At 38.4% G+C, this 16370-nt stretch overlaps 2 protein-coding genes across 5 annotated transcripts in view; one reads left to right on the top strand and one right to left on the bottom strand.

Annotated features, from left to right (window-relative positions):
* Window positions 1-16370, bottom strand: part of CEP85L (centrosomal protein 85L) — a 181468-nt gene that overhangs the window by 48782 nt on the left and 116316 nt on the right. The gene's annotated exons all lie outside the window — the stretch shown is intronic.
* Window positions 1909-15593, top strand: PLN (phospholamban). 2 transcript variants are annotated; one of them, XR_012689683.1, is made up of 2 exons: window positions 1909-2171; window positions 14563-15593. XR_012689683.1 is itself a non-coding variant. In XM_075202983.1 (2 exons), exon 2 carries the CDS (start codon window positions 4976-4978, stop codon window positions 5132-5134), a length of 159 nt encoding a protein of 52 aa, XP_075059084.1. In that variant the 5' UTR covers window positions 2033-2171; window positions 4848-4975; the 3' UTR covers window positions 5135-5533. The 2 variants fall into 2 exon arrangements, 1 of the variants encoding a protein (XP_075059084.1); XM_075202983.1 differs by lacking the exon at window positions 14563-15593 and adding an exon at window positions 4848-5533 and having other exon boundaries at window positions 2033-2171.

A 16370-nucleotide genomic window follows, 5' to 3' on the forward strand; every position in this document is an offset into this window, starting at 1 on the left:
CACCTCAGGCTTTGTGATGGTGGCATGCTATTTGGTAGAAGTGTGTTGCCAAAGTCTTGTACAGTAAACAATAACATAACTAATATTCCCTACAATGTATTTCATCTAACATAACCTAACTGCTTGAGATCTAGTATCTGAGCGATCATTTTACACATCAATAAATCACACCATCACTTGAAAGACAAATATTGTGCTACACCTGATATAATAGTATATGGGGGTACAACAGTATAAGCTGGATGCATCACTTCTGAGAGCAACCTTTCATATAGTTTTTATGTGGATGGTGTAAAAATATGCTATTTTAATACATCGCACATAGCACACAGCAGCAAACCCATTCACTAAATAACTAGTTGTGAGGTTCTCATTTCTCAGAGTTTCCTGTGCATTTTCAGACCTCATTTCTTTGGTTGTGCATCTCTAGAGCTGCACAAGTCACAGGCCGCGTAAAATACACATCCCTGCAGTGTGTTAGCGGTCCATAAAACTAGTTACATAGTACTAATGGCTACAGACATGCCAGAATAAGCAGTCCCATCACTTCTTGTTTAATGTACTGGTATTAATGAATTTTCCTTTTTAGGGAAGGTATGAAAAGACATCCTTCAGCTGACATTACATTAAGACTGTGATATAACAGTAAAACCTACATAAAACTTTTGGTGGAGACTGCAGTGTAAATTCTGATGTGCAAGACTGCAGAGGGAGGCAAGAATCTAACATATGAAGTCAGTGTTTAGTACAGAAATCACATTTGTCCCAGACAACACTGGGCTCAAGCAATGGATATTTTGCATATGAATTTTTCCACTCAATTTAATAATACTACAATTATAAGAGATAAAACTATAATGTTTTAGCTGGTGGGCATCAATCAGTCATAGCACTCCGATTATGCAGCTTGTGGACTGTTGTATCTTGTTGATAATAAAGCTTGAATGCTGCAAGCAACCAGTGAGATAAGATGGACATACAATCAGGAGTGAATTTGTGACATGAAAGGTACCAGTCTGTCTCACAGCAGTGAGGTCATGAGTTAGATTCTGTTTGTGTGGAGTTGGTTTTTGGATTGTGGATGAAAACCTGTGCAAACACAGGACCAACTTACATACTGGTAGGTTAACTGGCTGCTGACAAAAATGGACCCTAGTCTGTGACTGTGTGTGGTAAGGAATTTATAATGTAAACTCCAATAGGGCAAGTACTGATGTGAATGAGTACGTATCCTCTGTAACAGGATTAGGACTATATAATAATGAAAATGGTCACTTCTTGAAGTCAATGCTGGGTATTCAAACGTATACGAGTCCTCCCCCGAAAAACACAGTGTACAATAAATATTTCTGTATTTGTTGAACAACAAGCCTGTTTAAAAAGGAGCAAAGCTCCCTCTTTATATCGCTAGTCTATAATTGGCATTATAGCAAGGATGCACACACAACTATACTGGAGCTTGTAATGGCAAGTAATGGTACAGTCAAAGTACTGTGCAATAAGGAAACCTGGGGCTAAATGTATTAATGTCCGGATTCTTCAACTCCGGCGTGTTCAGCGTCTTTGGCGATTAAATTTTAAACTTCCCTTTACAATGCAGCGCCGCTTTAAATGTAATCGCCGAAGACGCTGAACACGCCGGAGTTGAAGAATCCGGACATTAATACATTTACCCCCTGATCTCAAACTAGTGATGAAAACAAGTAGTGTGGTAGAGGAAAATTACTACAATTTATAAATACACCTTAGCAGAAAAAAAACAAAAAACACCCAAATGGAACTTCATTAGGAAAAACAGTACAAAACAATATTTGGTTTCTAAAAAAAATCTTATTACTGTAATCCTACACAAAAAGCATTTCAGAAAGAACAAGAGGAACTAAACAGTCATTAACACAAACTGTATATAGAAGCTTTAATACATCTGCATCATTAAGGAGGCTTTGCCGTTACCATGAATCAAACTGCAACATTCTGATGTGATCTCACCAGCCCTGCCTCTGTTTGATATAGCCAGCCCCTCTCTCTCCCTTCCACACCTCCTGAATTGTTCCCATAAACTAAGTGACAAACTCCCAGCATTGCCACACAACTCCAGGAAGGGTGTAATGAAGACTTTCCTGTAGACCGGGTGAAGCGACTTAAACCTTTTCCCAAAACCATCAGCCAAGGTAAGAATGATTTCTAATGGGGAAACTCAGCAAAGAATTATGTGGAAATATGAGAAAGGAGGGGGAAAGAATTTCCTTTTGAAGTTCCAATACAAGAAATATTTTTTGCCAACATACATTTTGATCAAACATCTACTTGGCATTCATTGGTAGACAAAAACGTGTAACCAAATTTAAAGACATAAATGCACATTTGCCAAAGAAAAAACAGAGGAACACTTTCTTTGGAGAGAAAACACTCACACATTTGAATGGTTTGTGAAACAATGTACAGAGAATGTCTAAAAAAGAATGAGTAAAAACATTCTTTACATCACATTTGTTATCCCCTACAGAAATGGGTCTAATTTAAAGCATAGTGTATATATTTTAGAAATTTAGTGGATGATTTTAGAGCACTTATACCTGACACAATTTGTGGAAACAGAGGCGTAGTTGCTGCTAAATATTTCCTTCTTAAAAACCAGCGTATTTCCTCACGCACGATAATTTGGAGGAAACCAAAAATTATATGAAGGTCAAAAATGCTCATCATGGTATATTTACAATGACAGACTCTCCATTCATCATCATCACCACCACCATCAACGTTTCTTACGGGTGAAAAATAAATACGTTGCTATATCTAAAGGACAATCAAAAGACACAACATATAAGTAAATGTGCTCTGAACTCACATATTACACAGCTGCAGTCACAGAATGTATCCTCCAGCCCAGGTTTTTCTGCGATTCTCTTAATATATTATAGACCTTATTGGTTCAGTGTCTGACCTGTCATTTACAATCCTAAAATCCAGTTGTCTGTGTGTGTGTTGGCATCACACAGCAGTTGAACCAGCAGTGACTAAAAATCTGCCTGATTCCTCGGTCCATCACCTTCCCTGGTGCAGAGGAAGTAGGAGGAATTCCTCTGGGATATAATGAATTAAGCTGCTTACATGCATTTCCTGGGGACAGCAAGAGGCACAGAATTCCCAGAAAAGTTGTGTTTATCTAGGGACATAATTCCACATAACCCATTTAAAGTACTACGTAAATTAATCAAACACATTTAAACCACACATAAAAAGCTTCACACCTGCAACCTCCCAGGTCACTGTTGTAATTAAAGGCTAAAGCAGGAACCTATTGTTTACTAAGAACAGAAGCCAATTCATGCCTCATATCCCACACGTCAGCCAACACTGAAAAGGACACTAGCATTTTTATTTTTAACCTCTGTGCTTTGTTTTTCCCATTCATGACCTTCTCAAAATCCCCTACTATCCTTAACATGCCCATGTGGGTTTATGTGGATACTAGGACATGTAGCAAATTCAAGCAATTCCGTAACTTCTAGGCCAGCTGAAAAGAGAATCATGGGATTAGTGTATAAAGTGAGTGACAGGCTGGGACTTGCTGCACAGTCATTGTGTCTGCATGGGATTTGGTAACCAAATATCAGGCTGAAGTGTACAACTTAACACTATTATCTGTACTTAGAATCTGTTACAACAGCCTCTGATAAAGAACATAAGTAGGCTGATAAAACAAACTGAGCCATTTACAAAGCAGCTACTACTGAGAGGGGACTAAAGTCACACTTAATCCTACAAGCCATAACTCATATCAGTTATTATATCAAATACATCAGCAACAAATGTGTTTCCAATAATATGAAGATCACTAGTTTGTGATGACTTACAGGCGACAATACAAACCACAAGATGCTCTCTAAGTCTGACATATTTGAATTGTACACTTGTACTAGATCTATAGTTGTAATTACTACATTGCATTGTTTTGCCGGGCTGAGTGAGGAATGACTTGCTGCTAATATACAAGGAACAGACTCACATAGCATCACAGCTTCTGGTTTATGTCTCTGCCTGGGAATCCGGTATAAAGCCAAATGAGTGCTGGAATGTTACAGTGCCCAGACTAATGGCATGTGTTTTCTTAGCCTAATATGGACTGCAGAAGGAACTATATTATGTTTTGTACAGTACACTGCAATGAACCCCATAAGAAATACATCCTGAAACTAGGCACTGTGAGCGTCTTCAATCTTTCACTCTGTCCTAGACACATAACAGCAGGAGTGGGACAGATTAAAAAAAAAAACTTAATGCCAAACAGTTTTGGTGAGACTAATAAGATAAAATCAAAAGCGGAACTACGTAGCCAGTGGATCTTTAAGGACAGTGTATAGAGATTGCCGAGAGTCGTAGTACAACATTATCTGGAAAAGGACAAGTATGTTTTACACATCTGTTTCAGTTGCAGGGTACAGTTTGGTTTTTTCTAACTTCACTCAGACAGGAAAACTCCTAAATACAGTGAGGCACAAAGTATTTAACAATAATAATAATAATGATGTATTTAATCAACCATATTATACCTTCCGAAGTTATAAAGATGGGTTACTGTATTATATGAAATGCTCTTGTATGGACATAACATTGGAAGCGTCTAAACTCATCCAAATAGTCAACACAATGGACAAGTGTGTATATGCATATGAATGTATTAACTGGAATGTAAATATATTCACAAGTTCTTATACCACTGCTACGTTTCCAAGGATGAACGTTAGATCATATACTACATATTGATAAATAAAAAGGCACTTATTAACTTGCATGATTCACTTTCACTATGACTTTTCTAACTTTTCACTTTCCTAATTACTCAGCTTCAACAGAGAACCTCTAAAGTCAGAGAGAAGACTAAGGTCCTCTTTGACCCTGCACACGGGAAGCCCTGTCTCTCTGCACTTCTCTTCTATACCCTATCACCTGCACCCTCTGTCCTTCTGTAGCCATGGATAAAGTCCAGCACCTAACCCGCTCTGCCATGAGGAGAGCCTCAAACATTGAGGTCAACCCGCAGACCCGTCAAAACCTACAGGAACTCTTTGTCAATTTCTCCCTGATTCTCATTTGTCTTCTTCTCCTCTGTATCATTGTGATGCTTCTCTGAGGGTCTGCTTTGAGGACCCCTGTAGATAATCTACTAGACAGACTTTACAAAACCTCCCCATGGAAGGGCCAGAGTAAAGATATACTATTTATAAGCATGCACCAGTCTTCAGCTTTGTATGCAGTGTGCGTTTGACGATTTGGATGTAAAATTGATAATTATATCATTCTGTAATAAACATAATGTAACGTTTTCCTTCCATCCTGTAATACAATAATGCAATAGCCCAGGATACAGGCGTTAGACATGGCTGCCTCTCTGAAGTTTGAAGCTTTATGTCTGACACATGCCTGGAGATCTGGATAGTCCTGAATTGTTGCACATGGATCACTTTGCCTGTGTAGTGTGTGTTACCATGGAGTGAGAATCTTTAAATAAAAACATGATCACTGCAAAGAAGTCACTGTTAATTTAAGATTTATTTTAAAGAATTTGCTCTGTTGGATTTTCTTACATATTTTAGGAAAAGAATTTGTGTCTGTGCTTTGTACTGCAAGATCTTACACAGAGAGATACTTAAAAAAACAACCCTCTTCATTCCTTCCCCTTTTGCGGTAAAAGCTGGAGTCTGGCAGTTCTTTTCTGAGCTAAATGGTTGGGCCAATGGGAGAGAGGTATAAATCACACCTGTCACTGCCAAGTCCTAGTGAATATATGTCAAATAGTGACTACTTCCAGCACATCAGTGGACATACTGTGGCTAGGGACTACAATACATCCTTCACTTATTATTCATTAAAATAAGCATGTTCAAGACGTGGTGATGCGACATTTGGTCTCCATCAGGGACTGAGAAATCCTTTGATGGATAAACTACAGCTTCATTAAAGAATATTCAACTATATACAGGCAGGAAGTTTTGGGCAGGAGAATGAGAAACTAACTAATTTCTAATTACACAGGTTTACATATGTATATATGTAAGAGAGCAATAGTTATAGAATAATATAATTAGCAAATTATATATATAAAAAAAAACGTTCTACTATGGCCTAGTTAGCTAGATTGATACAAAGGGAGGAAAACGGAAACCCCAGAAAGACAGCTGGCAAATTAGCCTCACCCTTTACATGGCAAATCAGACCGATTGCTTGAATTAGCCATCAAAATAATGCATCATAGCCGGAGTTACCAAGTCTTATATTACACTTTTAAATCATTGTAATGAATTGGGCTCCACCACCTCCCAAGTTACTGAGCTCCATAGACTACTTACAGTGCCGATGGTGAACATGTCTTTCTTCTAATCTAAGTGGATGTCCCTTGTCTGTGCTGTTTGAGGATACTATCCCAGTCTATGAGCTTAAACACATCTCGAAAATAGATTATGTTTAGCCTTTCAAAAATGTATGTTTTTATAGCCATCCTATAAAACAACTTTTTAAAATATCATAATGCTATCATCACTAATACCCAAATGCCTCCATGCCAGTACATTAGATATAGTGCAATTTATTTTAGTTAATACCAAGTCCAACAGTGCTCCCCTCTATTTGGTTCCTCCCCCATAGTTTTTTTTAAAGCTGCAGTATCACCTGGAAAAACAGTTTCCTACAGTGTCCCCTTCCCTAAACCAGAGCCCCATTGGGCTCCACTGTTTCTCTAACAGCCCCAGCTGTGTGATTGCAGCCTATGTTAGGTTATCCAGTTTACACCTATCCACCCCCATCACCATGGACTCCAGACATGGTGAGGGGGCACCTCCAGAAAACATTTTTGTAGCAGATAGTAGAGAATTAATATTGCTAAATATCAGCTTCCTTTACCAGAACTACTAAATCTAGTTTACCCATTTTATATCTGGGTAGTTAAATACCCCACTATAATAAATATATATACACGTATGCATATATACACAAACACACACACACACATATATATATATTATTTTTTTTTATTTTATTTTATTTTCGTTCAAGGTCATCTAAATTATTTGGAAGGCTCATCACTTACCATTAATACTGAGCACCTCATTTCCTGATACTACACCAATACCCTTAACTAAGCACTGTTACTGTAGTCACATCACTTATTTAAAGCAAGCAAGCCAACCATCTTTACCCATTGGGGTGCAGTCAGTCACTACTATAAAACATACAGCATAGAGAAATCATCGCCGTTCCCCAAAACCCTACAACCCTGCTGCGTCCTGTACCGGCTTTTCAAAACACGGGCATAGGTAGAATGTAGAAGAAAATTGTTTGAGTATTCTGTGCTGAACTCTCTGAATAGACATCTCCTCTGCTGCCTAATATCGAGGTTAGTTTAAAACTAATCTTCCTAAAAGGAGGATGAGTCCACATTAAACAGCAGGTACATATTGCCAGATGAACTGTGTTTTAAGTAGAGATGGTCACTGACCCCCGTGTTTTGGTTTTGGATTCGGTTTTGGATCTGGATTAACGTCGTGTTTTGGTTTTGGTTTTGGTTTTGCAAAACTGCCATTGCGTGTTTTGGTTTTGGTTTTGGTTTTGTTTGGTTTTGTTTTGCTATTTTTTTGGAAAATCCATGTTTTTGGGCCTAAATTAACCCAATTTAGTGCTCCAACTGTTTTAGAGACAAGTAATCTAATTGTTGAGGTAATAAATCATCCAAAAAAACAGTTTAATTCTTCGTTGGTAGGCCTATTCTACACACAAAACAGATTGTCTTCCTCTCCATCTATGCATATTGGCAATGCAGCCATCGTCTTTGAATGTATATTACACCCTACACTTATAGTTAAATATGTAAAGAAATGGAAAAAGCCAGTTTGGTTTCTGTCTCTCAAGGCCCCCCTCCACTTGTATAAAATACCAAAAAATTCAGCCATTATAGACTGCACAATATTAATTGACATGGAGAAAGCCAGTTTGGTTTCTGTCTCTCTAGGCCCCCCTCCACTTGTATAAAATACTAAAAAATTCAGCCATTATAGACTGTACAATATTAATTGACATGGAGAAAGACAGTTTGGTTTCTGTCTCTCTAGGCCCCCCTCCACTTGTATAAAATACCAAAAAATCCAGCCGTTATAGACTGTACAATATTAATTGACATGGAGAAAGCCAGTTTGGTTTCCACCTCTCTAGGCCCCCCTCCACTTGTATAAAATACTAACAAATTCAGCCGTTATATACTGTACAATATAAATTGAAATGGACAAAGGCAGTTTGGTATCTGTCTGCATCAGATCCTCTCTCCACTAGGAGTAAAATAGAAAACTATTCAGCCGTTATATAATCTAGAATATAAATAGAAATTGAGAAAGGCAATTTGGTATCTGTCTGCATCATAATCATCAACATCATCATTAGCGCCCTCGTCGCCTACACAAATCTCCCCCTCATCCTCTTCTAATTCCAAAGTGGCATCCTCAATTTCTGTATCACCGGCTACACTCGGGCTATTAAGGCACACATCAGCAGAATGCTCACGATTAGACATCCCACTGTTGGATGGACTCTCCACAGGGATTGTTGTCATTTGTGAATCAGAGCAAATATTCTCCTGTAATGCCTCACTGTTATCTTGCAGCTCGGCTTTGACGCGTAACAGTAGTTGTGCACCAATTGTAGGCTGGGTAACTTTTTGGGATCTGCCACTAATAGCCAAAGGTGAAGGCCTCATTCTCTCTTTGCCACTGCGTGTGTAGAATGGCATGCTTGCAATTTTTTTTTTATCGTCACTTAACTTTTGCTCAGTTACACTTCTTTTTCGCTTCAATACAGTAAATTGTTTTTTGGTTTTTGTTTTTTGCACTAATTTGAAAACACTCTGTTGTTTGACATCGCCTTGGCCAGATGACGTACTGGGAACACTAACATCAGGACTGGTGACAGAACCTGGTTGCTCATTTAGATCATATGTGGACTGCTTTGAATCCATTGCGTAGATACTGCTGACAGATATGACTTTTGACAGCCAGAAATATTAATGCACAATTAGGGAGGACACCCCAAAAACACAGAGGAGTGCTAAAATTTATTGAGTAGATACTGCTGACAGATATGACTTTTGACAGCCAGAAATATTAATGCACAATTAGAGAGGACACCCCAAAAACACTGAGGAGTGCTTAAAATTATTGAGTAGATACTGCTGACAGATATGACTTTTGACAGCCAGAAATATTAATGCACAATTAGAGAGGACACCCCAAAAACACTGAGGAGTGCTTAAAATTATTGAGTAGATACTGCTGACAGATATGACTTTTGACAGCCAGAAATATTAATGCACAATTAGAGAGGACACCCCAAAAACACTGAGGAGTGCTAACATTTATTGAGTAGATACTGCTGACAGATATGACTTTTGACAGCCAGAAATATTAATGCACAATTAGAGAGGACACCCCAAAAACACTGAGGAGTGCTAACATTTATTGAGTAGATACTGCTGACAGATATGACTTTTGACAGCCAGAAATATTAATGCACAATTAGGGAGGACACCCCAAAAACACAGAGGAGTGCTAAAATTTATTGAGTAGATACTGCTGACAGATATGACTTTTGACAGCCAGAAATATTAATGCACAATTAGAGAGGACACCCCAAAAACACTGAGGAGTGCTTAAAATTATTGAGTAGATACTGCTGACAGATATGACTTTTGACAGCCAGAAATATTAATGCACAATTAGAGAGGACACCCCAAAAACACTGAGGAGTGCTAACATTTATTGAGTAGATACTGCTGACAGATATGACTTTTGACAGCCAGAAATATTAATGCACAATTATGGGGGACAACCCAAAAGCGCTGGGGAGTGCCAAATATGAAGAAAAAATAATAAACCTCTATCCTCCTCTCTGCACTAGCGATTTTGGTTAGAGCAATTGCAAGAACAATATTGTATTCTTTCTCTGTCCCTGCTCTAATTAGCCTATGACTACACCCTGCTCTCTCCCTCTGTCAAATGGCGATGGATTGCTGTGGAGGCGTGTATTTATAAAGTTGAAGTATCGCGAGAACCGAGTCCCGAGATCCGACGACGTCACAATGACGTTCGGCCTCGATTTGGATTCGGAATTGGCGGGAGAGTACCGAGCTGCTCAGCTCGGTACTCGGATACCCAAAGTTCGGGTGGGTTCGGTTCTCGGAGAACCGGACCCGCCCATCTCTAGTTTTAAGTAGCAATATTTTAAAGGCTCACTATACTATACCCTAGCTTTTACATTTTATTATGAACTATGGTGGCAGAAAACATGGTTCAGAGGTGACCTGACATACACTGTTAAAAGTATGGCATTAACACACACATACACACACACACACACACTCCATTACAGCCACCTGAAGCTCCCTTTTACAGGACAGTGTCCCAACGCATCCTAGTTACCTGCGACATCACTGGCCCTGTCACCAAGTATAACTCCACCAATTCACAAAGTGCAAGATGCCACTCAAACTCTGTCCACTTAGTAACAGAAGCACTGTCCTAACATGGCTCTCTGTGGCGGAGGAGTAAAAGAGAGTATGGTGGACTTCATCATCATCTATTTATATAGCGCCACTAATTCCGGAGCTCTGTACAGAGAGCTCACTCACATCAGTCCCTGCTCTAGTGGCGCTTACAGTCTAAATCCCTAACATACACACACACACACACACACACACACACACACACACACATAGAAAGAGAGACTAAGGTCAATTTGATAGCAGCCAATTAACCTACCAGTATGTTTTTGGAGTGTGGGAGGAAACCGGAGCACCCGGAAGAAACCCACGCAAACACAGGGAGAACATACATACTCCTCACAGATAAGGCCATAGTTGGGAATTGAACTCATGACCCTAGTGCTGAGTGGTAGAAGTGCTAACCACTAGTTATTCCATGTATATATTCAGCTCTGTAATACACAGTCTTTGATATATAATTTCAAATAGAGGCTACACTTGATCATTAATTTTATGTACATAACCAAAACATATTAAAATCAAGAGAGATAAACTGAAAGCCTGTACATCTACGTTAACAAAGACATACTCTTAGACACAGGCTTTCATCTTATTAGTGTCTTCACTTCTTATATCATAAAATATTTTACTGCAACACAAAAAAAAAAAAAACATTTATTTAATTATAAGCATTAACCAGCCAAATGCTATTGTTTCAGCATATTTGGGCTCTTTAGGCTATTACAGTCTTTTATGATTAGCTTGGATTATTTTAGTAATGAAGAGTATGAAAATGATCCCAGTTTAAAAGTTAAGCAGTGCATAATATTGTCTTACTGCCATGGCAACTCTTCCACGAACACCATCCAAAAAACAGGAAAATTAGTGAAAGCTCTCTGGCTGCTATGCTTTGTAGTCATGCCAAGTGATGGTGGTCTTATGCGGCATACTGTATATTCCACAGACCTTATTTAATCTTTTCCACAATATTGAGATGTAATACATAAGGATGTTAAACAACAACATATTAATAGACACTTTAGAAAGGTTTGCCTCCAGTATTGACACTTGAAAGCTATGAAATATTTTGACAATTTGCTTTATCATACGGTGGGATTCTAAATATGATATAAACAGAAAATGTTTAGCACTCTTTTGGCCTATTGCCATTATGGCTTTATTTGTAATCTCCATGGATTCATAGGGGGGTATTCAATTGTTAGCGTTAACAGGAAAAAATGAGCGCTCAAAAAATATTACCGTTTATACGGTAATATTGGGCGAGAAAAGCGTTAATACGGTAGTTTACTCGCGGAATTTCAGTTCCCCGCAGCGGCGAGCTGAAATTCCGCAAGTAATTACCGTATTAACGCTAAGATTTTTTGAGCGCTCATTTTTTTCCGTTAACGCTAACAATTGAATATAAGTCATAGGGGCATATTGAATTGTTCTGAATTCCCGCGGCGTTAAAACTATTAGCGTTGTTACGGTAATAGTAAGCTGGATTTCACCCTGAGCCGCGAGCTGAAATCCAGCGAGACAACTACCGTAATAACGGTATTTACGCGCACTATTACCGTAATGATGGTAATAGTGCGCGCGCCGTGAGATTTTTGCCAACAATTGAATATGCCCCATATAGTCTCTTAAGACAACTAAATAAAACAAAAATGTTTTGCCCCTCTCTCAGGAAAGTATAACAGTGAGTATTCACTTGGTGATGTAGTTTGTATCAGCTACAGCAAAGGCATCACACAAGTGTTTTCTCTGCATGCGTTGTATGCCTTCATGGCATTAAGAGAACAGTATTGATAACAATACGTCTACAATATATAGCTGCTTGAGAACATCTTACATAGAGCTCTCTCCAGGATGTGGGATAGTGTGGGGCTTTACATAGAAACATTATCTCTAAGCTTAAACAATACATAAGTATACAACTGTATTAGCTCCGGGCTTGTTAGTGGCAAACAGCCGCAGGTAAAGGTGTGATATGGTATCAAATATGTCTGTCACATAGGTACTGTATGGGGGGGGATTTAATTCCCCCCGAAGTACCGCTGCGCTGAAACCATTACCGTTATTACGGTAGTTTTAGCCGGCTTTCAGCTCGCAGCTGATAGCCGGCGTTAGAACTACTGTAATAACGTTAATTACGCACACTATTACCGTAATAACAGTAATAGTGCGCAGGCAGCGTTACTTTTAACAGTAATGCGGCCAATAGCCCCCAATGAGGGGTATTCTATCGGGCTAAAACTACCGTAAAAACAGTAATAGCCTTAGCGCAGCGGTACTTCGGGGGAAATTGAATTCCCCCAATGAGTCAGTTTGAAAATTGAGTTTTTGTATATAAATGTATGGGTATTATACAGAGGGGCTATTACCTTAGCTGCTTTTACGTAATTATTTCAACCTATGAAACATGACACTTATTATTTCACAACTTTTAATGTTTATATGAGTACCTTTTTTGGGAGGATTGGTCTATATTTTGGACCATGACAATATATATGTATCAAAATATGATGGCAGGTTTATTCATTTATTTTAAATTAACATTAGTAATCTTTTTGTTGTTGTTTAATTGTTATAGTGTGTGCAAAAAACATTTAATACCACAGACTTGGATGTCACGAGCAGAGCAAGTAATTATGTGCTGCTCCACTATGGATGTTATGGCAGAGGGGACCTGGGTCTTGCTAGAGATCATTAATTGTACGTTTCAATACTGTCACATGGGAATCACCATCTCTATGAGCCTCACTATGGTAATGAGGGTGGAGCAGTGTATATTCTACATTGGTGGCCTCAAAAGGAACACTAGGCCCCAACATGATATTTACAATATCAAATAAGATACAACATCATTGTATATGTTTTATAAAGCATTAATAAATTCCATTCAATTGTGACAGTAAAGAATTAAGAAAAGATTTTGGATACAAAATCTGCAATATTTTTTTGGGAAATGAGGGATAAAATATGTTTATTGTAGGATTGGACTTATTTTCTATAAAAGGTGTTAAGAACTTTACTTGCTGAGCTCACCATTTAGTAGAGTGCCATTATTTAAGCATCAATCTCAGCTATTCCTAGAGCAGTGTTGGCTAACCTGTGACACTCCAGGTGTTGTGAAACTACAAGTACCATCATACCCTTCCAGCAATAAGCTGCTATATATTGGCAAAGCATGCTGGGACTTGTAGTTTCACAACACCTGGAGTGTCACAGGCTAGCCAACACTGTCCTAGAGCAATCTAATTATTCTCATTTATGTACGATAGTTCTTTACAATACAATAACTGGGGGTGAGGCCAGTGGTGGGTATGACCCTGTTTAGTACTTAGCCAGGATGCACAGTCCCAAAAATATGAGACAGCAGACAAGGAATTGGCAGACACATCTTGCTAAGTACGCTCATGCTGCGCGGAAGCAGAGCGTCAATCTATGTGTGACATGTGATTTCCCCTCTATCAGGCACAATTAAGTAAGAAAGTCTTGATTATAGTAACATTAGTGCACTTTTATTTCAAGCAGTTTATTTAAAGGACTAAAATTAATTTTGTACGGCCCTCTTTCCTAACTGCATCATTCTACAATAGAACACAGTTTTAACCTAGCAAGTATCAGTATTCTCCACAGAAAATTTTGTGAGCCAGATGACATTAAGCAGCAGCCGGGTGGGGACAGTTGTAATACTTTGCAATAATAATGAAAAAAATGTTGGAGATTATTGCCCACACCCGCCAGCACTGGTCAGCGGTCTAACAGTGCTGGCTGTAGTGCTCACACAGTACCTGTTATACTAGGAGAAACAAGGGTTTATTCTATTATAGGACTGTTGAGCTCCAAGTAAAAACAGCCGGGTGGAGCCACGGGAATTAGGTGCTGGGAAGAACACAAAGTATATTAATCCGACTTAAGAAAAACAAAATACATGAAAGAAGTGAATAGCTAAAATTGTCTTCTGCAATGAGCGTCATAAGCTTGTTCACAATTAAAAATGTGTGTTTTAAAATGAATATATCTTTCCATAGATAACAGAAGATACAAAGCAAAAGAGCCAAAAGAACCATCTGAAGCACTAAGGAGGGTTGAACACAATGGATCTCGCTAACAACAGAGGACTGAACCTCATGCTCAACTTTGTTCTGATCATCATGGTTCTGCTGCTTATGTTTATTCTAGTAAAACTACTGTGAGATCACAAAGCAGGGTCTGTGCAACAATCTCATATCAAACAATGACAAGTCAAAATTACCTGCAAGAGTATGATCCATCTGGGACTTAAATAACGCATTACATGGACATTCTTATTGGACCATTTATTTCTCTTAGTCACCAGCCGAGATTATATTGGACCTTTAACCATCTAATCAATCACTATGAAACCTTGTACTGACATATACTAATGTATATTAGATATCCAGCTCCTACACTGCACACAATGAATCCCATCTGTGGCTGCGTGGCATTAGACCATATCTCTAACATGATGTATCCCATGCAGGGCTGTGTACCACTAACCAAGGCTGTGGATTGCTTTACAGAGTAGAACAATGTGATGTAGACGATGTGTCAATAGCGTAGAAGCAGGTTACAGTCACCAAGAGCAACAACTTTTATCTATTCCATTTAATTGTACTTTTTCAAAATGAAAAGTTAAAAGTCCTGAAATGTTGTCAGTACAAGAACAGCTACCACTGGTATATGTCAGTCCACAACAGCCTAATGACATCAATACATGTAATAGTTCAGTGTCGTTACCTTAGCTCTAGGTATGCGGTCACTACCAAGTGGGCACTTGTGTTAAGCATGTAAGAACGCCCACTCACTTACTGATCTATGTATAGTTGAAGCTTGGGTTTACTTACACTTTTATATAACTTTTTTTAAGGTTTTTTTTTTTTTGTTTTACTTTTGTTAAAACACTAATAGAAACCAAAGTATTAAATCCATATGTGAAAAATATACTGCTTAACCTGATTATTTTAAATACAATTTTCAATGTAAAGTAAATTGTGCGGCTTCAGATAACACAACAATAAAGCATTCTACTTTACAACTAGTTCTACTTGTCAGACAGAGTTTCACTTCTAAGAAAGAAACACCATAGGGTAAATGTATCAAGCTGAGACTTTTATTTAGTACATTCTACAAAATGACAGCTAGAATCTGATTGGTTGCTATAGGCAACATCTCCACTTTTCAATCCTGCTGGAAAACTCTCAGCTTGATACATTTACCCCCAGGTCTTAGATATCTAGCCTATGCATTGGTTGGATTAACTTACTCAAACGAAAAGTGTAAGGCTACCGTCGCAGTCACCGAGAATGTTGGGGTGGACACAGACCAGAGACCGCTGTACTGTATAACACATGAAGTTAGACTTTAGAAAGACATTAGCTGTAAATACTTTTTTGTTTTTTTATCATCTTAAACTCTTAACCTCTGTTTTTGCTGCATACATTTATAAGCACTAAATCCAGCCTAACTTGTATTAGCCAGTGAACAGCTAAGTAGTAATAATCTGAGTAACAGAACAGTTTGCTAACTATACCTCAGATCATTATCACCTCAGTACATAACCAGCTAATGAGTGAAAACACAGACGACTCTTAAGTACATTAATATTTGACTTATGTAAAGTTTTAATGCATATTCTACAAAACATAAACTTAATTTTAAATTAAATTTAACTTCATTGTGAGAAACCCACAAATTACTGTTGACCTTCCTTCAATTCCTGATCACCTTTGTAAGGTGACAAAGAGAAAGCAGCAGCTGATTGGACCAGTGCCACAGTCATCCAATCAGGTGTTTACGTTGTCATGTGATCTCCAGG

Source organism: Mixophyes fleayi, chromosome 3 (assembly GCF_038048845.1).
Source record: "Mixophyes fleayi isolate aMixFle1 chromosome 3, aMixFle1.hap1, whole genome shotgun sequence".
In the NCBI taxonomy this organism is placed as follows: Eukaryota; Metazoa; Chordata; class Amphibia; order Anura; family Limnodynastidae; genus Mixophyes; species Mixophyes fleayi.

Bases quoted from the DNA above. Each gene is read 5' to 3' on its own strand.
- PLN (XM_075202983.1), top strand. From the start codon at position 4,976: ATGGATAAAGTCCAGCACCTAACCCGCTCTGCCATGAGGAGAGCCTCA.